The 24,470-nt window shown below is 36.9% G+C and overlaps 1 protein-coding gene and 1 long non-coding RNA gene across 3 annotated transcripts; one reads left to right on the top strand and one right to left on the bottom strand.

Annotated features, from left to right (window-relative positions):
• Positions 1 to 501: 501 nt before the first annotated feature.
• LOC135718238 (uncharacterized) lies at positions 502 to 24,110 on the bottom strand. The gene is made up of 3 exons (XR_010520683.2): positions 23,897 to 24,110; positions 8,113 to 8,246; positions 502 to 623 (listed from the first exon to the last, which is right to left on the bottom strand). It is a non-coding gene; the product is annotated as an uncharacterized lncRNA (long non-coding RNA).
• ankrd55 (ankyrin repeat domain 55) lies at positions 4,320 to 22,645 on the top strand. 2 transcript variants are annotated; one of them, XM_065240534.2, is made up of 11 exons: positions 4,320 to 4,645; positions 4,918 to 5,037; positions 6,973 to 7,103; positions 7,190 to 7,299; positions 7,513 to 7,573; positions 8,126 to 8,254; positions 10,758 to 10,942; positions 11,831 to 11,998; positions 13,000 to 13,616; positions 15,455 to 15,541; positions 21,571 to 21,737. In XM_065240534.2, exons 1-11 carry the CDS (start codon positions 4,606 to 4,608, stop codon positions 21,594 to 21,596), a joined length of 1,674 nt encoding a protein of 557 aa, XP_065096606.1. In that variant the 5' UTR covers positions 4,320 to 4,605; the 3' UTR covers positions 21,597 to 21,737. The 2 variants fall into 2 exon arrangements, with proteins under 2 accessions (XP_065096606.1, XP_065096605.1); XM_065240533.2 differs by having other exon boundaries at positions 4,321 to 4,645; positions 21,551 to 22,645.
• Positions 24,111 to 24,470: the final 360 nt, after the last annotated feature.

The following is a 24,470-nucleotide window of genomic DNA, read 5'->3' as shown; positions in this document are numbered from 1 at the left end:
TGGCCATTAACTGGAGTCAAACATGTTTTTGCAGTTAGACAATGTATTTATAGATTACATTTGTTAGAAAACTTTGCATCATATTTTTTCATTTGACAGACATTTGCAATTTATTTTATTTATTTATCAATACTAATGTTAAGAGTGTTCAAACCCACAACCTTTTTGCTGGTAATGCAAAACTCTACAATTGAGCTACAGGAACATGTTTCTTTGTTAAACATTTCTCAATATTGCTTGGCTGTGTGTACTGTTACAGGGTTCTTCAGTAGATTGTTTGTTTATTATTTTTAATGTTTCAATGATTTGAAACAAGTAGAAACACGGTTTATTTTAAAAGACACAGGACATTCTGCCACCTTGTGGTCAAATGCAATATTTCATAAATGTAACATTTCACTAGTTCGCATTAACATCAAATATGATAATAAAACATCTTTGGTGTGCTCTCCGAGTTGAGGGCTCCGAGCTCGCAATTTTAGCCCAAACTCATAGTATCCCCCCTTACTGGGATAGATATAGCCAGCAGAGAGTGAGGCAATGGGGCGGAGGAGAGGTGCTGCAAAAAACAGAGGGACCGATATCTTCATTCTGATTGGTTGGATTTCATGCCCATGATCCTCCTGAAATTAGTTAATAAATAAAGATTTTGTTACATTTTTGTAAGTCAATTAGATTTCTAGGGCCTCTAAAAGTGTGATTTTTATTTCTAGGACATACATTTCACCTATAAATAATTTAATTATAAAGAAAAGTACAAAACAGTGACATAAAAAAACATAAGACATTTGTTATGCTATTATTGTACAATGTAAACTCTTTAAACAACTTGACAAAGAAACCTCAGAAAATGCAGTTTCTCAGATTTTTTTTCTATTACAGTAATGATAACAATAGCATGCACAGTTCCCTTTCAGTCGGTCACTTAATCAGCAGTGCACTTTCAGTTGGTGCACTGCATAATCAGCTTTCTTGCTTGGAAAGCCAGCAGACATCTGCTTGTGAGAAGTGTGTGTAGAGAGAGAGAGCCGAGTCCTTCTTTGGTGTCATGCCGTTGCCTTTATTTTTGTTTTAACCCTTTCACCGCCAGCGTTTTTAAAAAAAGTTGACAGGCAGCGCCAGCGTTTTTCATGATTTTCACCAAAGTTTAATGCCTTCCAGAAAATGTTCTTCTTTAAATATATAAATATACAATATACTAAATAAAAGAACAGACCCTCTGCTTTGAAAAAAAAAAACAACGTTTCATCCTACCTTCAGTGGTTCTTTTGTAATCAGCTTTTGAATATGGGTAGGTTTCTGCAAAAACACCACATTTTGAGCAAAAAGCAGAGATAATTCCATTTTTGTGACGGACTTTTCATAGAGATCCCATTCAGAGCGATCTTTAAAACAGACACGGACATGCAGCCGCTTGCCAAAGGGCAATACTTCCGTGTTTAAAAAGTTGCGGAAGGGCCTGGTGGATAATAGCGGTATTGCGGAAAGACGGAAAATCTCGTCATTGGCGGGGAAGCGTTTTCTCTTAATTGACGAGATATCTCGTCAATGGCGGTGAAAGAGTTAAACAGTGTGCGGTTAGCCGTCTTCTCCTGCATGTTTCACTGGACATCTCAGCACTTAAGAGCTTTCCCTAAAGAGCAGGCATGAGCTGATCTTGCGTTTTTTTAAAGACAGCACTCTCTCGTGTCCACAGGTGGCCTCGAGTCTTCTTAAAGATGTCGTTCCGCCCGTATGTTTCTGGATGTGGCAAATAGATGGGTCCCTTGGATGGTAATGATCGCTGCCTCAAGTGCATGGGCATTGAGCACACTGAGGCAGGGTTCGTGGGTGGTTCATGTTCCTATTGCGGGAAGATGACCATCGCAGATCTGAGGAACAGACTCCACTACATAAAACAGGGTGGAGTCCTCATCCCGCTGCCTCGCACCGTTATGTCAGCGAGTGCAGGCAGCGTGGTATCCAACTTTCAAATCACTGTACGAGTCTATCCTGCAGGGATCTTGTACACCTCAGACTCGCAGCCAGCAGAGACATTAGTGAAAAGGGCTGGCCCATCAAACCTGGGACCATTCTTATGCTTCAGCTATCCTGAGGATGGCAGCATGTCTGTCGCAGCATCTAAGGGGGTTTAGAGACCCGTGAATGTGCTACACTGAACCGACCGGGACCTGTCTATTATTTTGAAAGTTGGACCTGGAACCGACACGGATCCGTCAATTGTTTAAAAGCTGGACCCAAACCCATCCGGGCAGACACAGACCTGACTGGACCCGGTCGACAAATATTCTTCAGCTAAATGCTATTACTAAGTCAATAAACAAGTAGCGCAAAAATGAACTTTTTGTCTTACTCATATAGCCTTCTCCCTTCTTGTACCTGATTGTGATGCACAATCCTCCATACCAAGAATGTTTGAGCTTCATAGAAAAAAATTATGCAACAGTTCATCTCAGATTTTGTTATGTTTTTGAAATATTTTATTTACATATGGGTGTGTGTTCCCAGAGTTCGATCGACTCGGGTATTACCCACAATGTTAAACAGACCCAGGACCCGAAGTACAAGATTGGGACCCGACCCGGCTAATCATTTGAAAAAATAGACCCAAACCCGTACGGGTTCCGGGTCTTCCGTGTAGACCTCTACTTCTAAAGCCGGTTCAGATGTGCTGCCACCTTCAGGACGTGTGGCACAGGCCGTGGCTGACCCAGAAATGACGGCCATGTTATCTTGAGTGGCGGTCGGCTTGGGCTCAACCCCCACCACCCGAACGATTGGTTTCTCGGGGTGGCCTACACTGGTCCTCAAAGCCCACATTTTTGCCCCAGCTGAGTTTACTCTGTGGTCTCTGTACCGGTGTAGTCTCACTAGAAAGCCACACCAGAGTCCTCGAGATGCAGTAAGCACCTTGCGGTTATTCCATTTTGTAATTGGCCACCTAAGAAACCTTTAAGAGATGTGGCTCCGCAGCGTTCCCATCTACAGGAAGTCACATCCCATCACCACGACTTGCTATACCATTGCTAAGTCTCATATAGTCTGCTTCTCAGTGAAAATAAGCTGACTATGCAGTGCACCTGTCACTTTTTTTTTATCCGCATGGTAGGGTGGCTTAACAGATGCAAATACTGTCAGGATCCTGCCAGATCCTTGTTTGTATTTAGATCTAGTCAGCATGGCAGGGTTCTGACAGTACATTGTTCTATGTGGGAGATGTGTGGTTTTAGTATTGGTTTATTCTGACCACGCATTTCCCGGGTCTCGTCACTTTTTCCCTGAGCCCTTGCTTGTGATTATTTTCAGTGTATGTAATTATTTTCTCCCTATTTTAGAGTCCTTGTGTTTGTTGCCCATTACGGGTTCGTCTGTGTTACTGTGATGTTGTTTCAGTAAGTCTTACCAATTTGTAGTTGCCTTGTTTAGCTTGTGTTCTTGTTAATGTTTAGTGTTTAGTATAATTGTGAAGTTGAGTATAGTCCATATATATATATATATGTATATACACATGTGTATATGTGTGTGTGTGTGTGTGTGTGTGTGTGTGTGTGTGTGTATACATATGTGTATATACACGTGTGTGTTTGTTTGTATATACACTTTTGTGTGTGTGTGTGTGTGTGTGTGTGTGTGTGTGTGTGTGTGTGTGTGTGTGTGTGTGTGTGTGTGTGTGTGTGTGTGTGTGTGTGCGTGTGTGTGTATATATGTGTGTGTTAAAACAAAAATAATCCATAGAGAATTAGCTTAGCACTGTTGTCTTACAAGAAAGTCCCCGGTTCAAGCCCCGGCTGGGTCAGGTGGTCTATCTGTGTGGAGTTTGCATGTTCTTTTGTGTCAGTATGAGTTTACTACAGGTACCCCAGTGTCCTCCCACAGTCCAAAAACATACAAGTAAAATGAATTGGAGATGCCAATTTGCCATTCCCGCAATATGTGTATAGATCGTGTGGATTTACTTTTGTATAGATTAACCATAAATAAAGCCATCCGCTGGAATTGCATTAAGAATGATTTAATACATTTCTTTTATCACATGTCTTATTTCACAACGATGATTTCTCATGACAGCAATCAGAGTTCCCATGGTGACATATTTCAGTCTTGATCATAATTCTACTGTGATATTGTAGTGTAATGTAGTATAATAATAGAAATAATATAGTGTGTAGAAAAGAAATAAAGAAACAAAAATCATTTTCAATTCTTGAAAATTGATACAAATAAACATCTCTATACAGCTTCACATCAGTATACAGTTCAGTGAATTTGTAGGCTTTGTACACTCTGTGTTGCTGACAGGCTGTAAATCTCTGCTTCTGCACATGCTCAGTGTGTTTCTTCATCACATCACGCACAGTGAAAGAGAGCAGCTGACTGACTGCAGGATCTTATCCTCGTGCTTTTCTCCACACACATCATCTCTATCTCCTGATCGAACCGTGTTTACTCGAGACAGCCTCGTCTTGATCTGCTGTATTGTATTTGTCTCTCTGTTAGTCATGAGGTGGCTTTGATGCTCTGAGTGTCTAGTGCTGAACGAGTCGGAGAGGAAAATCACGTCATGAGCAGCAGAGGAATTTCTCTAAAAGCTGTGTATGATCTATCATGGATTTCAACGCGTCGTCTGTTTTCGAGCAACACAAAGGTAAAGCACTGCGTACGCACGAGCTAATAACAAGGAGGAATTAGCATCGCTGCATCTGTTGCCATGGCGATGCTTATCACCAGGCTCTGGTAAAGCCTATCGATTGAGGGTTACCATCTGTGTGTGTCTGAAATTCACCAGAATAAAGAGCATTCCTTGTTATCTGTAACACAGTTGATTTGAAATGCAAACATGAGGTGATTGTTTCTCTACAATTTCAGGGGTTCTTCTGTAGCCTGTATGAATGATGTGTCTGTGTGTGTTTCTTTCAGAAGCTGCTGAGGAGGTGGATTTAAATGTGGTTTATCATGCAGCGGCGAGCGGTGATGTTAACACATTGACTGCCATGATACGAGAGGATCCCTCAATCCTGGAGTACTGTGACAGTGAAGGTATTGTCTCTTTATGCAAAATATGACACATTTACCCTTAATTTTTAAAGCTTATTTGGATCATTATACTAAAGCCAGTAAGAATTTCTTTTTAAATAGTACTTGCTAAATCTATTGCTAATATATATATATATGGTTAGGCTCTTTTTAATTCACAGTAACACACTAACCTCTTTGTAGAAAGGCAATGGCTGAAACTGAAATCGCATACTGTGACTGTAGGTACTCAATTAGATGAAGTACCTACTCATTAACCTTTAAAACAGTAGGTACTATATAGTTTAAATATGGATGATATGAAAGCTACATCCGTCGTTTGATACATCACATGACATACTGTATCATAACAACAAGTTAGTCATTAACTAGAATGACGTTAAACAAACGCAATTTAAAGGGATACTTCACCGATTTAGCATTCAGCTTTGTATCTGTAGAAACCCGGCAGTATTACTGAATGACCATGTTTCCCTCCATCATTTCCCCCTGAGAGGAGAGATATCTGCATTTTGGTTCTGCAAAAAAGTCCTCCGATGATGCAAAAATCGTCATATTACATCATCGGAGTGTTGTGAATGCTATATCGGTGAAGTATCCCTTTAACCACAAGAGACAGCTTTTTAATACAGTTTATTTATTTGCATTTGAATAGAGCCGTGTTACCGTTTTTGGAAATTTTTTAATACATCGCCTTTCCGTCTTCTTCTTCATTGTATAAAACCTCTCCCAGGGGCTCACATGATAGTAAAGTGTCCATTAAATGAACACTTCAGGATCTTGCCAGAAGTAGTAGATCATCCAGGTACTTTTCGCCTACTGTTTTTGGAATACCTTGATTTCGGACATACCACTCGCCTCGTCTACTGCTTTTCGCATACTATATAGTATAAAAAGTAGGTGGTTTCGGACGCAGCCATTGAGTTTGTCACAGACAAGTTCCACTAAAAATCTCAATTATGATTTACTCACCCTCAAGCCATCTGTCTCATATGACCATCTTCTATCAAACAAAAACAAACTTATATTGTCCTCGCTCTTCTAAGCTTTATAACGGTAGGGAACCGGGACCAGGGAACAACTTCGGGCTTCCCAAAAACTGCATTCATCCTACACAGACGTAACCCACACAGTTTTAGGGGGTTAATAAAGGCCTTCTGAGAGTATTATAAGAAAAATATTCATATATAACCTCCTAAGACATACATGGACATCACATTTTTTGTTGTTTGCACCATAATAATTAATTCTGTGTAACTGGAACCTGGTGTACACAAACGTGCACAATTACACTGCTTCATGTTCAAAGTAAAATATTTGGTTATTATATTTATTGGTTCTTCCTTACCTCTAATAGCTGGAAGAAATCTGAAAAAAAAAAGACAAACCAAAGCTCGGGTCTTAGGAGGTTAATTATAAAGTATAATAATTATAATAATATACATATTAGAAAGCGGGTCTCTCACAAAAGGTTTATAATTTTTGGGGTCCTTGGCATAATAAAGTTTGAATAGCACATTGAGCCCAAAATGGTTCTTCTATGGCACTGTGAAGTGCCTTTATTTATAAGATTGTACAGTGCACTACAAGGTTTTAATTAGTGTCAGTGTTGTCTGGGGATCAAGCCCATGGTCTTTTGCACTGATACTGCAATGCTTTCCAGTTGAGCTATAGTATGTATCTTGAGGCAGTTGTATTTACAGGCCACTTTTTACAATATATATTGTTTAAAATTCATGCTGAATGCTTCTTAAAGCCTCCAATGAGAAAGACAAAGAAAACTGTAGTAAGCAGACAAAATGTGTTTAGGTCGTGGAGGGAATCGCTATGTCTTCAGCCAAATATAACAAGGCTATTACATAAAAAATTCTGCAACATAGATTTGCATTTTTGCATTTCAGACGGGACTATTATGAAGTGCTTTTGTCTTGTTGACAGGCTCCACACCTCTGATGCATGCTGTATGTGGGAGACAGGTGGATACAGTCAAACTGCTGCTGAAGATGGGCGCTTCTATCAATACACAGGATGCTTGTGGACGGACTTCCCTCTCTCTTGCAACATACCTGGTACCAAACTTTGCCAGGACCGATCCACCAATGATCCACTCTGGTTTTTACTGTAGTTTAGTTTGGTTGTTTGTGTTTTTCTGCAGGGCTGGCTGGAAGGCTGTGTGTGTCTGCTTAGGAACGGAGCCAAACAGAATATTCCCGATAAAAACGGACGCTTGCCGATTCATGCGGCTACTGCAGAGACTGAGTTCAGGTAACAAGAGGAATTAAAAGAGCTGTTTCAAAGATTTGAACACAGACACACATCATCATTATTAACAAATGAAAAGACCAGCTAATACCAGCCTAAACTGGTCTCCCAGCCTGGTTTTAGCTGGTTCAACTGGTGTAGAACGCTGGTCAGGCTGGAAGACTGAAATCTACAGTAAGTGGGTAATAAACATGTTTTTTTGTTTGTTTGTTTCAGACTCATGGCTGTGCTACTACAGCAATCAACACTTTGTGAAATCAATCATCAAGACAATGAGGTAAAAAAAACAAGAACAAGGACCAGATTTACTGTCAGCTTATGCAAACGCTTCTTTTGTCGTAAAAAAACAACTTACAGGAAGACATGCAGTGACAAATTTAGCATGGAAAAGTTGTGGATGCAGTTGTTTTTGAATTTCCCTTTTAGACGCAAAGCTTATGGGAAGAAGAGTATTAAAATGAATCACGAAATCAATTTATCGTAACACTCTTAAAGCTTGTTTTAAAGCATGTCGCTCGCAGAAATTTCCACTCCCATCTGTGCTTTTTTGAAATTGTGCTCTCACACTAATTTAACCTGTTTAGTAAACCTGGCCACAAATCTCTTTTCACTTTTGTAAAATAGTTGCTGACACAAATCAAAGTTGTGTGCAGTGTGACTTAAAACTGACAGTTTAGTAAGGAAACAATTATGTAATTACGCTTCTGGATATTTTATTTTAAATGTTGCTTTTTTTGTGAAGTCGCATATTCTGGGTTATGTATTTTATTTTATTTTTCAATTTTGCTTAATAAAAGACATTAACATCAATGTTACCTGTCTTGGTCAGGGTATGACAGCTCTTCACTGGGCGTCCTTTCACAATCGACCGGAGCACGTCCAGGCCCTGTTACAGAAGGGAGCTGATCCGACCCTTGTGGATAAAGACTTTAAAACCGCTCTTCACTGGGCTGTACAGGTGAGGATAATAAAAGAAAAAAGCTTGAATATCTGAAATATATTTTAATTAAGGAGGAAGAACAATTGCTTATTTAAAGACAACATCATTGACAGTACATGTATTCTGTTCCATTTTTTTGGATTGCAATTAAACTGACCACAGCTGAAGCTTCAGAAAATATATTATACAACATAGTAGTCAGTATTTTAATCAAATTCACATTAAATCATTTGAAATGTTGTGATACAATTACTCCAAATATAAATGTAGGGGCTTATAAATACGTCGTACACTGCAAAGCTAACGGTTTAAAAGTCTTAGGTAGTTTTCAAATATCACTAAATATAACATATAACTCATACAGAATTGGGATCTGTAAGTCTGCTCCTGGCATCTTAAAGATGTTTCTACAGTTATTCTGGATAAAGACTGAATTAGTTTTTATATCAGCTCTATACAGTTAAACTCATCTGATAATGGTGAGATCAAATCTCTTTCCATCACACCCCATTTCTTCTAGGACTGTTGATCACACAGAAATGTTTCTTATTACATACCAAAGAATGTTTGAAAATCTATATTTATATTTCCTACTGATAGATTAAAGCAACCCAGAGCACTCTTTTTCAGCAAAAACACAAAGAACAAAAAGTGTGTCACCTTTTACTTGTTCATAACAAAGACTCTCTTTCACTGCTTATCTTTTACAAGCATAAAAACATTTACAAAGAGCTCCATCTAGTGGATATCAGAAGAGGTACAAAAATTCACATAAGACAGTGTTTAAAGTAACACCACATGTAAAAAGTTTTTTTCTGTGACTTACATGAATTAAAACTGCTTGAATGCCCTGCTAAAAAACCAGCATAGATTAATTTCCATGCTGGTTTGGTGCTGGTGATGACATATGCTGATCTTGCTGGTATGCTGTTTTTCTCAGGGTTTAATTCCCTGATTTAGTATTCGTGGGTCTATCAATATGCAAATTAGTCTCCGCTCTACTCAATCACACAGCTTAAACCATAGATATGAAGAGTGGCACCGGTGACTTCTTTTACGAGGGGCACAAATTCAAAATATGTGTTCGGAGTGTCGTGTGTTGCTCGTCATGTCAAAATATGTGTTCATTGCGTCATGTGAACCATGTGTATTATGCGTCTTGTCAAAATAAGTGCCTGCTGCACACGCTTCGAAAGGGTTTATGGTAAATGAGACGCTCACGTTCATAAAATACTCGCAAGAGACTAACTTATCACTGAACTCTGATTACACATGAGATTAAGTGATATCTGGGAAACGCGAACGTCTCTCATGTTGTGACGAGGTTCGTATTGTGCGACCTCAAAAAAGAATTCACCGGCCGCCTATGAATATGCTAATTAGTACCTGCGTTCACCCTTTTTTTTTACGCATAAATAGATGCTAATTTCAGTAGTTTTAGACACATAACTGCCAAGTCTGGTTTCACAATGCATACGTGAAGTACGCGACTGTAGCACAAATTGTTTTTAGCGCTGATGTTAGCAGGTTACCATATTACACACTCAACGTGAGTTTAGAATATGTGAGGTCAAATGTGATGATGTGATTGTTACGTGTGACATAGCAAACCATTGTGATTGCTCTGTGTGTGTTCACAACTTGTAGTGCGTGTGTTCAATAGTCATTGGGATGGGCTAAATACAGAGGGCGCATTTTGAGTATGGCATACCATACCATACCTGACAAAACGTAACCAACTTTCACATTCAGTTTAACACTTAGTAGAAAAAAAATATTGACTACATCATTAAATACCGTAATTGACAGAGTATCTATAAGGCATGACTAACCAAAACCTTGGCCAAAAAGTAAATAAACATTTTCCATTGTTATTGCACAGAAAAACATCCCTTAAAACAGCATTTAATAGGTTTTCAATAATATTTACAAAGCAATAAATGTGCAATGGTTCTGTTGGTACCCAGCACTGTAAAACCTTATTTTATTTTAAACCTTTATACAAAGCTTTGTAAACCCAACATAATAGTATATTTTGACAAACGTATCTACTTAAACAAATGTTTAGGGATCAGAAGGTTTTATTCCTATACTTGATCACTTTCTGTCTTAAATACTCTTGTCTACATTTTAAAAGCTGATATGTAAATCCCTCTAAGTGCGTCTGACATGTTTTCTTGTAAATGAGCATTTTTTTATCAGATTCTTAATGGATTCTGACAACAAACCGGCATTTCTGAATGGCTTAAGACAGGGTTAAGTAGATTTGAAGTGAAAGTATTTAATGAACGTGATAAGTGCAGAAAGCATTCGTTTAACATCATTATCTCGTTTTTGATAGAGATGGCGTTTAGCGGATTTTGCATCTGAGCTACTCAGTTGTCTTCTGTCTTAAATTTTAAATATATTGTTTTGATTAAATCATTTATACAGTACCTACATATTACATTTACTGTATTTATGTTTTTTACATTGTCAGGAAAACAAAATAGTTAAAATTGTTATTTTCACTGTCTGGCAGAGTGGCAGTCGGTTTATGTGTTCGCTCATTCTTGACCATCATCTGGGCTCCTCTGTGATCAATTATGACGATGAAAATGGGAAGACGTGCATTCACATCGCCGCGGCTGCAGGTTTCAGTGACATCATCTGTGAACTTGCACGTATCCCTGAGACAAACCTACAGGCTCTGGACGTGGATGAGAGGTACAGTAACAGATCGAGTGTTAATAAAGTGAAGAGGGTTTATATTTTATATCAATTCTATACTGTTTACCAGCAAGAGAGGATTAACCCGGTAAACAAACACATTCAAAATCTCAAAATGTGTGGGTTAGCCTCTGTATAACTTTATATTCATTCAATGGTTAGCAAGTTGATTAAAAACAATGATTTATTGTCTAGTTGACAATTGATTTTCTGAAGACATTAGTTTACTTAAAAGTAAACTGTGAAATTTAAAATAACAAGTGAGATAAAAGGGAATGTTTTCATGATAAGGCGGAACTGTTCATCTGAGTATCAGCTGACTTTCTGTGTTGTTTCTGTTATAAATGATGTCACTATGTTACAGTGGTCGTGTGATTTCACAAAGTAAATTTTTTGGTAGTCCTGGATCAACGTTTTAATCAAAGATACCACAAATTTTCTTTAACTTAAACCCTAACAATTTTAACCCTCAAATTAATGTGAAATAATCGAGGGGCAATCTCCAAATCTCTCTGCCAATACGGAAGTGACTTTTTCCATTTTCGGTTATTCGCAAGTGATGCCGACGGCAGCCACCGCCTACCTTAATCTTCAAAAAAGCTCATCACAAACCTATGGGTGACATCACGGACACTAGGTCCATATTTGTTTTACAGTCTATGGAAATAATAGTTTAAGAAGAATTTTAACCCAATCCTAAACCTAAATCTAACATACACCCCAATCCTGCAATCTGACTGGTTAATGAAAATGTGGATCCAGGACCAACAATGGTGTTGATTACATCTTACTTGGTAAAATCATGTTCACTATGTTTCAGTACACAATAGTGCCAACGCTCTTTTTTTATTTAAAACGTTATACTGTAACGTTTGTTCCTCTTAGGACTCCTCTTCACTGGGCTGCAGCGGCGGGTAAAGATGAATGTGTGCAGGTTTTATTGGAGCTGGGAGTTGAGTCCAATCCTCGAGACATAAATGAGAACACACCGCTCACTTATGCCATGTACTGTGGTCATACCGCCTGTATTAAACTCCTCTCTGTCCATAACAGGTTGGTTATGTGACAGTTTTGTGCTTCTTAAAATTCAAACTGCTGTATATGTTGGTTAATTTGTTTATTGTAAAACCTTTAGCGTGGTCCTCATTCATGATTCAACTACCTTTAAATATCACCAAAACCAATCGATACACCTGGAAAATTAAGTCACACATAAAGTGAGTCATAATGTACTGGTGTGTATAAAATTCTCCCAACCGAATATTTATTATATAATCCCCTTCAGTGTTCCCAGCAAGCAATAGCTGACATTTTACTAGGTTAACTATAGACCCAGTATAGTTTGGCTATGAGTAACCCACTTGTAACCAAATTTGAGTTTGTTTTGGCTTGATGTCATTTTACTAAAATAAGTTATATTCCATCATGTAAGCAAAGTCAGAGTTTTTTTTTACCTTAAAATAAAATTTCCAAAAAAGTTTCATCCATTTGAAACAGGGTGAACGGCACTCACACATTCTCTTTGCAGCCCTCTATCAGCCAAAACCGCACTAAAGAAGTTTCCAACCGTCGGGTCGTGGTCCTGTAGTTCGAGTGAAAACTACAAAAACTTGCTTTAGGGCAGACCTACAATCCAATCAGAGCCAGCTTTGCTGCAGTTGGCTAAATTATTTACGACAGTGGTATTGGATAATTCCGCTTCCAACCTGTAGGGGGAGCAAAGAGCAAAAACTGTTTAGTGTTGCTTTAAGGTGTTTGTCTTCATTTATTGATTTATTTATTTTATTTCATTTATTTTGGAGCTATGTTAGACGTCTATAAAATTTTCACTAACAGCACAAGTTTTGCCTGAAACATCTGGGCTGTGTTAGGACGACTATTATATGTCTTGTAAACTCAAAATTGCTTGCTGGGTTCTTTCGAGTTTGGACCGATATAAATATTAAATAATGAACTATTACTTTACCAATGCTATTGCCATGCCCTTACTTTTACGTCATTTATATTTTATCTTGAGCTATGATATTAAGAAAGACTTCCTTTGACTTTTACAGGTCAGATTCGAGCAGACCGGTGCACGCTCAAAACAACGACTCCTCTATACGAAAAGAAGGAAAATTTCGCATGCTAAACCAGATCTTCTGCAAGAAGAAGAAAGAACTTTCTCAACAGATAGACCCGAGTGAAGATTATCAGCTCAGAGAGGAGACATCTGAAGTAGACGACATCATTACCATGTTCGACAGCGTTGCTGAACCCTTAACTAAAAATGAGAGCGAAAACAACTCTGCTGTCAGAAAACTAAACAGTAATGAGTCAGAGAAAGTCCATCAGCTTGAGGACACGTCCAGCAAAGACTTCAAGAGCCTCCCGCCCATACGCACACAGAGTCTTCCACCCATCACGCTAAGCAAGTCTTTACTGGTAAACTCACAACCTTTGACACACAGGACTGCCTCAGGTCACGTGGGTGGACATTTAGCACACAGATCACAGAAGAGCAAGAGTGAACACGACCTGTTTGATGGTAAATGTAAAGGTCAAAAAGGGCTGAAAGCGTGGATATCGACTCCATCTGACCGCTTGCTTGACAGACTGCTGCATGACACCTCCAGTCCACTGGATGTCCTGTGTTCAAATCAAACACCATACATACTAAGAAATGATCATGGTAAGATCAATTTATCTATAGATCTCTTCATACTAAATGACTTCAAATAGGGTCATTTTTCTTAAAGCCACTCTATACATCTTATTCAGTCCACCACCATGTTGATTCCAAAACAAGGCTATGAGGGATGATGGTCATTCAGTCATCAAAACACAGAAAATATATAATTTTACAAATTTCCACAGGACAAAGAACCTCAGAAATCATGGATTGTTAAAAGGAGAAGGGACATACAACCTAATTTTGAGATAAGAGCAGTGCAATGTGTGCAAATAATCTGTTTTATTATTAGCCTGTTGGCTTTAAAACACTAATATAGTCCTATAACTAAATACAAAAAACGCAAGACATGAATACGTTAAACTTTTCTCCAGTAAGTTATTTAAGCACATTGATTGTTATCAACAGAAGCAAGATTCATTTCTAACTAAATAACATTTGTACACAACTTTGGGGGTTCAAATGGAGTTTTACTCTCTAACAATACTTACAAAACGAACTATCATGTAAATAACTTGTTATCAAGTAAATCACACTTTATTAAGTCAATGTTCATAACGTAACAGAGAAAATACCTTATACATCAATTACATTAGACCTTATGTTGTATACAAACTGGAGATGTATACTTTGTTGTTATAAAATATTGTATTGTTGCACTATTGGTGTTTAAAAATGCTTACAACATGAGAAATGAGCAATTAGCCGGCTAATATCCAAAACAGATATTATGTACACAGCGCGCCATTCTCATCTCAAATTAGGTCATATGTCCCTTCTAATTTTAACAATCCATGATTTCTGAGGGTTTTTTTTCCTGTGGAAATTTGTAAAATAAAAACGTATATTCTGTGTTTTGATAGCTAATTGACCAGCATCCCAGTACAAAACAATGGACCCTATTTTAACAATCTAAGCATATTGTCTAAAGCGCATGACGCACTGTCTAAACAGCCGTGTCCCACTTTTGCTAATTTAATGACGGGAAAAATGGTTTATGCGCCAAGCGCACAGCCTAAAGCAGTGGTTCTCAACTCCAGTCCTCGAGTCCTCCTTCCAGATCATCTTAGATGTCTCCATATATAAAACACCTGATTCAGTTCATCAGCTTGTTAGTGGGTTAATTAAGGAAACGTTAAGAACCTAATTAAGGAAACTAAGCGGAGGAAGAAGATCACCAGTTTAAGATTAATGTTAAACATTGTGTTGTTTTTATTTGTATTGAAATTATTATTTTTTTATGAAAACTTTAAAAGCCTTTTAGTCATGGAAGTAAAACTAGCAGGCTTTTAATTGCTGTAAAGGTATTGATATCCTCATAATCACTGTAATCTCATAAAATAATTAGCAAATATGCAAGAAAAGGTTTGTACTGTAAATATACAAACAAGAGATAAAGAATTTACAAACGTGCGGAGAGCCGTTTCAGCACTCCCACAGCGGCATGTTTCTTTAAAAAAAAGCATTACTTAAAAAACGTTCTCATCTCACCATATCCACAGGTACAGAGTCATCATATACAATAAATCTGTGGGGAAGCATTTATGCATAATGCATTTGCTATTTAAACAACGTGGCGCTAAACGTGAAAATGATAATTGCGCTGGGTTGAAACTAGCAAAAGACACTTGCGTCGCACATTGCGCCGGTTGAATGATAGGGCCCAATAGGTTTAAAGCACACACTCTGGACGTCTATCCCTCACAGCCTCGGTTTGGAATCAACATGGCAGCGGACTGAATAAGGTGTATGGAAGAAGGTGTATGGAAGAAGAAAATCAAAATTAAATCCAAAACTATTACATTTTATATTGCAGAACTGTGTTTATCTTTTCTCAGCAACTCAAAATCATCTTTTACCCCTGAGAGTTCGAGAATCAACCCTTACACGTCTTGCTCCCATCCGTGACCACTGCACTCACAGGTGTAAGTTTCCAAAAGCTCAAATCTTGTATATTTCCTTGAAAGACTGTTTATGATGCTGAAGATTAGCAGAGGTATATTCATACCGACATTAGAATATTTAGAAAATAATGACACACTGACAAGAATTAAACTTGGTAACAAAATAAAATAGGAACAGTTCAAATGCAAAAGACACTAAACGCCATCTTTAAATTAGATAATGCACTCTCATCATATATTTTGAGCCATTCTACAAAACAAGTGCCATTTCCGGGTGCAATTAGAGTAGTAAAACAACAAATAGATATTTAAAATCTAATGTTTTCCTAATAGTAAAATGTAAATTGTTTCACTTAAATTCACTTAAAAGAAATACAAATAACAGTACATTTAGTTGAATTAAACACGAGGGTCGTGTTATTGGGTCGTGTTTAGTTAATATTTTTTAGTCAGTAACCATATTTATATACACAGTCTCAAGTCTCACGCTTTGACCGTGAGACACATGCATTTCAGTCAGTTCACACACTCACACGCCACACCTTGTATTTCTCACGCTGAGAAGTAAGATCAAAGACAATGAAAGCTAATATTGGGGAACAATTATTATTGATTCATTCAAAAACTCCAACAGCTTTGCATCCAGAAGCTTTAGTTACCTGAAATTAAGAAAAGTACTAGAGGCTTCCTGATATATATATATATATATATATATATATATATATATATATATATATATATATATATATATATATATATATATATATATATATATATATAATGTAATAGAGGTGCATTTCATTATTATTGCCCTTTCATCATTAAATGTTCTGCAATACTGTATGTGTACAGTTAGCTCAAGTTAAAAAAGTACAATTCCATAATCTACTTAAAGTGCTCTATTTTCATGTACTAATGTTGTACTTAATATAGCTTACATTTTTTGTTCTTTAGTACATTCGTATGAAATATGCTAAAATGTCATTTAAAAAATGTATTTAGGTACCACTTGAATACATTAAAACTAGGGCTGTCAAAATAAACGTGTTAATAACGCGTTAACGCGAATTCATTTTAACGGCACTAATTTTATTAACGCGCGATTAATGCAACACGCAATTTCTGTTTGACCAACAGCTGGATGAACTGAGACGCAGCAAGTGACCCGCGCTGTCTAGATGAGATGGAGCTTTTCATAAAAATAAGAACATTAAGCTCTCGTCTAGCAAATCCAATGCTCTAAATGGTCATTAAACATCTAAAATGATCTTTATCTCTACGTTTTCTGTGAAGTGTACCGTCCCAAATCCATATAAAGCAAAGATGCGTCTTCTTTCACTTTTTTGTTTCGTTTTTAAAGCATTCAGAAATGATAGAAAATAGACTGCAGGATTTTCTTGATGTTAAAAGAGTTATTAAGAGTGACAAGGCTCAAAAGCGATGTCTGACGCAGACGTCTGAAGCGCATGTACACAAACACGCGAGTGCGCGACCCCGATATATATAAACATCTAACACAAAATTACATTTTTAAAAATATCTGTTTTGACAAGAATTCACGCAGGTATGACCTATAATCTGTTATATCTGAAGTGAATGTTTGGTTAACTGTTAAGGAAAAGTATCTGTTGTGTAACATTATATTAAACCCTTGCATTAGTATACAGTATCTTAAAGTAGTCTGTCTCAATGTCAAAATTAGACAATAAAAGAAAAACATATATGTAACATATATTGATATTGTTTTTGCTCTGCATAAACAGGTATAGTTCTGTCATGCTTTGTCATATTCCATATTGTTCCAATTGTTTTGAAGTTTTTTAATAGAGAATGTTAAAATATAAATGACACATTTTTGAAAATGTGCTCATCCCAACTCAATTTTCCAGCACAGGTCACAAATGATGCAGCAGCAAACAGAAATGGAGAAAGAACAAGGTCTTCTAAAGGGAAAATCATATATAAAACTATGGCTGATGGTTCTGTTGAAAATGTAAACAGGCTGTTGTAGACATAGATTTGCATATAGCATATATATTATCCAAATTCATGCTGATTAGAGCATTAAAAACTTGAAAAGTGTTATATTTAGGTACATTTAGAACAGATAAAAATGTGCGATTAATTTGCGATTAATCACGAGTTAACTCATGAAATCATGCGATAAATCGCGATTAAATATTTTAATCTATTGACAGCCCTAATTTGAACCAATCTTTGTATGAAAGATGAGTACACATTAACTTCAAGTGGTATACATTTTTGTAATACGAGATATGTTAAATGCATTTCAGTTCATATTAATGTAATCTCAAAATAACACCAATAATGACACTTAGATATTTTTAAGATTATTTAAAGGACTATAGTAGAAACCTCACCCAGAAATAACAATACTGTCACCATTTTCTCACTCTCAGGTTGTTAGAAACCTGTATACATTTTTTTGTTCTGAAGAACACGAAGAAAGGAAGATATTTTGAGGAATGTTTGTAACCAAACCTTTAATGAGCCCTATTCACTTCCATAGTAGGATAAATAATACTATGGAATTCAATGGGGCTCATTAACGGTTTGTTTACTAAACATTAGGTAAAATTAAACAGTTAGCAAAAACTTGAGAATTGGGTGGGGCCGAGGGGCCGCAAATACCCCTCTCCTGACATCTCACTCCAAACTTTTGGTAAAAGTTGAGAGCCCTGATATACCTGTCCGACAACAAAACAGATAATATGTAAAAATATAATTAAGTTGTGTTAAAATACAATATAACTCAATTAACCTACTTAAGCAGGCCCGGGGTGGGTAATCGGGAGAACCGGGAGAATTCCCGGTGGGCCGCTTCACTTTTGGGCCGGTCGAGTTTTTTTTTTTTTACATTTGTCACGTTAGGGAGTCTATCTTCTCTTAAATGACACTTCACACGTTTCGCATTGACACTGCAGCGCGCAGCCTCTGCATGGGTTGTACCATGTGAGGGAGTTTTCCCCTCCCCTCCCATAGAGTTGGTTCGGTCCATAGCACTTCCAAGAAAACTTTTCTCCGGTAGGCTGGGCCGGCCCTACCGTAACAATACGCGTCTGAGAGGAGGAGGGCGTAAAAAACAGGTTGAAGAAAAAAATCCATTGGAGGAGGATGCTGCCAATGTGTCAAACTTACAGATTTATTTTCAAGAGGACAAACAAAAGTGGCAACAGGTAACTTAAAGAGAAATAAGCCTAGTAATGATTAGCATTAGCAACGTAATTATTCGGCTAATACCGTTGTCAAACTATTTACAAGCAAAACATTTTTTTTGTTAAAATATTACCCTTTTGTGTATACATGGCGATTCATAGCCTTTGCAAATATTATGCAAGCAGCTTCTGAGCAGTCCCCCGCTGAAAATGAGGAGGCCATGAATAAACAACATGAATTAAAGTTATTTAACCCTCAGGTTGTGTTCAGAACCCTATAACACCTTTTGTAAAAATGACCAGCCTAAAAAAGCTTATAAATCACTTGTTATGCTATTTAACCAATATTGTATTCAATATTTTTTGTCAAATTGTTTTCTTTTTTAATTAGGACTTTTATATTTCTATTTGCATTAATCATCGGCCTCATAGCATTAGCAATGCTAATAATTTATCAACCTTTCCTTGTGGAATACACTCTAAAAAGGGCTGGGTTATTTATATATTTTATATATTGGACAGAACACGCTGCTGGGTTAAAATTGACCCAGTGCTGGGTTGTTTTAACCCACCTGTTGGGTTATTATAATCCATGGTTGCATAACAACAACCCAACATTGGGTTATTTTTAACCCAGCATGGGGTAAATTTTAACCCAGCATGTGTTCTGTCCAATATTTACCCATTATGAGTAAAAAGTAACCCAGCCTTTTTTAGAGTGTAGAGGAATATTTTTGTTAACTTATCTTAAGTGAAATATTATTTAACTTTTACCTTATTTGTTGAACCATGATATTAATAAAAACTATAGTAAGAGCTGAACTGTTGCTTTATTTATCCAATTTGAAAAAAAAAGCTAATTTGGAATAACACTATGGAAAAAGTGGGCCGGTCTTGGGCCTGAAACTCCCGGGCTGAAAAGTGGCCCCACTCCGGCCCTGTACTTAAGTCTGTGTCATTAATGTTAATCAAACAACCCAAGACAAAGAGAAAATCCCTTCTGTAGCTCTAAAAAATAATCATATTTAATTTATACAAAGACTTTACCTAATGTGCAACTTTGTTCTTTTTTAGAAATGTTTGTAATTTCTTAATTTGTTACTAGATTTTTCTTTTTTTGCTGATCTGAAAAATGATCAGATCTGTGCCTCAAAAACCGTAATGTGATCTGAACCATGAGTTTTGTGATCCGTCACACCCCTACTTTTGTAATGTTCTGGGTCCTCCATGTCTTTTTCAAAATGTTAAGAGGGGTCAGAATTTAGAAATTAACTGAAGTACCTTAAATGCGGGTTTTTACATACACAGGCAACCATGTCAGAATTGTTAGGCGAATTAGCAGTTAGTATAAAAGTTGTCGTGTCCCTGTGATGTGTCTTGAGTGTGGCTTAGGTGAGCTGTGCCGTGCTATGCTTCAACACACAATTCTGTGTCGTGTCGCGCTGAACATTTTCCTGTTTTTTATGATAAAGTCTTAAATTTTTATTTTAGATGACTTAATAAGGTCTTAAAAGTCATTAAATTTGCTGTTAAAAATGTGCAGATACCCTGCAGAGGCGTCATACTCATTCAAACTGAGGGGGCACGTGCCCCCTTGTTTTTCTGTTTGTTTTTTTTAGCCAAATGATTTAGCATGCAATCTCAAAATCGATGAAGCGTCCATTAATCTGTTATTTTACTTTTTACTTTTTTATCTGTTTAATATGCACAATATTATCAATTATGTGCTGCATCATTGTACCTTTTCAGAGATTTTCGCCGTTTTGATAGTGTTTATTACTTTATTCTGCTGGCTGTCGCTGCAGTCTGCGCAGTCGCAGACGTCATCAGCGTCTGAGCGCGCTCATGAGCTTTGTTGTTGTTGCTGCTGCATTTTGCTATCTGAGGAATTAAAACGTGTATGAAACGCTCACAACATTTCCAAACCCCAGTACGGTAATGTGCAGTTAACCTTCTTTGTGTAGATAATGTATGGTTTAAAATGTGACAGGTTGACGTTATATTAGTAGATTTCTAGATTCATATTGGTCAAAGTTCGCCAGAGTTCACGGGAACGCGGAATCACACATTTTCACATGAGGTAAAATTTGATGCAATAATGCGTTCCTCTAATAATTTATTAATTTATCCAATAAATCATTATTGACCAATAAAATTAATCACGTGACTATCATTTTCGTTGTCTATATAGGCTACTTTATGGATTTAAAATTACTTTAATTTTAAAGGATAATGCAGTTGTTGAGCAAAATGCATTAATGACACAATTAAACAAGTCATTTATTAAAACTTAAATTAATAAAACATGCCATTTCAGATGTAAATATGATGTCAATATGTCATTATTTCGATTGAATAGTATTTGATATGAAAGTTAATCAACACTTTTATCTGGAGGTTTTTGCATGAAAGCAGATTGTTAAACATGTAAGTGCCATGGAAAAGACTAAAAGCACTATAATATTGCGTTTGATGTCTGTGTATGCACAAATTTCTGTGAGCTGTGCACACTGTGCCCCCTTAAAAAAAGTTGGTGCATGACGCCTCTGCTCGGAAGTGTCACTTAACTCAATGGAAAAGCATTATGTCACTTTGTGATGTAATTTAAAGCAGCTGTACATTATTTATAAGTAAAACCAGTAAGTGTGGCGGGGTGGTAAGTCAAACAAAGGGACATTTATATTTACAAAAAGTAAGGTTTAACCCATAAAAAAAAAATGCAAAAAACCCCTACTTATTTGGGGATATTTTAGATACAAATATCGGTCAATGTTCTATTATTCCATTTTTTCTATTCAATTATTCTCTTTTTTAAAGTTCAATTTAACAAAACAAACTTTTATGTTATGTGTAGTTTCCTTGCCACCAGATCAGGTCTCACAGGGAGTAAGGAAGTCTAAATCCTCGCTGGGATCGAGCCTGACTGGACTCCCACCTCCGTTTACATCCAAACTGCACAGAGCCGTCATTCCCCAGAGCCAGTCTCTTGGATCCGTCCCGACTCCTCTGACAGTAGAACCTCTACGAAACATTCAGGTTCTTCCGGCTATACCTCCTCAGAGAAAACGCAGCCCATCACCTCTCACAACCCAAAGACCTCTGAATGATGCTGACAACACATCATGATAGACAACTGCTCAAAATAAAGATACAAGATCTTTTTCTACATTTTAATACTCTTCAGGTTTTTGTGGATCATTGGTGGAAGTGCAGTGAAGAGGATGGAGGGCATGTCAATGATAAAGAACTTCTTGTATAACAAGATATTTTTCATACTACTCAATATTATGATTTTTTTATGGTCTCCATTATGGTTTGTCTTTTGACTGTATTACTTTAACACACACTTTAAGCTTATTGTAAATCATTACTAGTAATAAAATTAATTACGAAAATATCTAGTCTCATATCAGTGATGTTTTATTCAATATAAATCATCAATTGTCATCTAAAATGTACCATGATGATAGTTTCTGACCCTAACTTTTGAGATCCTCACACCCAGGATGTGGACAAATATCCATTATACTGTGGTGTATAATAGTGCCATGGTATTATTTTGCTGATATACTTCATACATTTATAAACCATTTGATGCAGCAAAAAGAGCTTGTAAGTCGGACACTTTACCAATCTCGCAGTCCAGTCGACCACAAACGTCAGTAGAGGCAGATATCGCATTTGTGTATTTTATCGCAGATGGAATAGATGCAACTGAAATACCAATAAATGCATTTAAATAAAGATTGTCATAAGGAGAATCAACGAAAGAGAACTGTTATTACTGGAAAATGCTAAGTAGTAAATGGGATGTATTTTGTAAATGTATAAATGGGATGTATCTGTTGTGTACAATATAAACAGTTCACACTACAAATAATTCAGCACCAATAAAAAGATAAGTAATTCATTCAATTATAAAAAAAACATTTAAAAATAGGGGACATTTCCTGAACCCAAGTCCCTTGACTACGTTGTGGCCCATCATCTAGTGGCGAATTTTCATTGGGCCCGATGCCAAACTTACTTGCCGACCCCTGCTGTACAACATCTCATGCACAAAAGTACATTCAAGTAGTTAGATAGACTTGTGAAATATAAATAATACCACAGGCTAATGTTAATTCATTCAAGATGGCAGCTTGTGTGTAGATGTATTTGTTGGTTTCTCTCTCTGTCTTTTAATTCAAGTGTTTACACAGTTTTTACTGCAGTCTTGTCTATGCGCATGACTAGATAAAGTTTAAAAAATGCATACTGTATATATATATATATATATATATATATATATTTAAGCAATATCGCTCGAGTAGGAGTGTGATATAGCTCTATATCATCACGGCTGTGATTAGGCCAGAGGCACGAGGCCGCAGGCCGAGTGCCGGAGGCAATCACAGCCGTGATGATATAGAGCTATATCACACGACTCCGAGAGCGATATTGCTTTTATACAACAGTTCGACGGCACACGTTTGAAAAAAGAAAACTAGAAAACAACAACAGAGTTATTTTAAAAGCCTCTTTGTTTGGGAACTATTTTCTTCCGCCACCGATTTGAGGGCGGCCAGAATGACAGGTAAATCTTTCGGCTGTTTTGAATCTCTTAATAACTCAATGGACGGAGCAGCCGTTTCTTTATATAACCGTTTCTTGGTCACAAAGTGTAGTTTTAAGATTAGTTCAGTGGAGAATATATATGTATAATATTTAAATCTGCAGTCGATTAGTAAAGATAGCGCCTGTTTGAACGTTTGCTTAGTATGATTCGGTACGGGCGAGAACCAAAGCATGAGCGGATCTCAGTGTTCACTCGCCCCGCTGACCACCGCCCTATCTGGGCTACACCTCTGACAGGGATTCCCTGGCTCTGATGTTGGCCTCTCTGTGTTTGATAGACAAAAACGAGATCAAACCAGCATTATTTGGTGTCATGACACTATTACTTGTTTTTTATTAATATTTAGTGTCTGTTGTGTTGTTATTGTTTTGGCGCGAGGTAAAAGTTAATAAAACTATATTTATATACTACGCGACACGACTCGCTTTATTATTGGACTTTGTTCTTGTCAGTTCTACATAAGTTTGCATAAGTCAGATAGATGTTTTTGCGTGCTGCTTATATCAGTAACGTTGATATCTGACAATGTGTTTTAATAAGTTAGTCATGTCACGCGAAAATAAATCAGTAATTTATCCTTACCTGTAGTTCCACTGTGTTTTTGCGCCGTGAGGAGAGAGAGATCGCTCCAGGAAAAAAGACTTTATTCATCATGATCATTGCTTTATTCCAAGTGTTGTTCGTCCACACGATGTGAAATTATTCCATTTAAGTTTACATCCAAGAGAGCTGTTCGACGGGATAATCACGATTGGGATTCACGAGCTAGTTATGAGACACACAGAGTGACGCTGGCTCTGAGGTGTGTCTGATGGTCAAAAATGACGTTATATTTGTTTTGGGTTCAAACCTGGTTCAAACCAGCAGTATTTGATCTTATGCATCTATTACTTGGTCCTTTATTCATCGTCTTTGTTTTGGCGGAGCTTGAAGTTAAATAACATAACTTTTTTATTTTAAATAAAGAACTCAGATTTTTAATTAGTTCAAATTTATTTAATTTTTCATTAATACAATAAAACCAAGTAATCAACATATCATAAATAACATCAAATAAGTTATTTTTTATATATATTTTATTTTTTTCCAGTCAAGGATAAGTTTGTTATTTTTTTCAATAACCAAGAAAAGTCATCGGCATATCATAGAAAACATC

Source organism: Paramisgurnus dabryanus, chromosome 10 (genome assembly GCF_030506205.2).
Source record: "Paramisgurnus dabryanus chromosome 10, PD_genome_1.1, whole genome shotgun sequence".
NCBI classification, from domain to species: Eukaryota; Metazoa; Chordata; class Actinopteri; order Cypriniformes; family Cobitidae; genus Paramisgurnus; species Paramisgurnus dabryanus.
The sequence above is the reverse complement of the archived record's forward strand: the minus strand, read 5'-3'. Positions and strand labels throughout refer to the sequence as shown.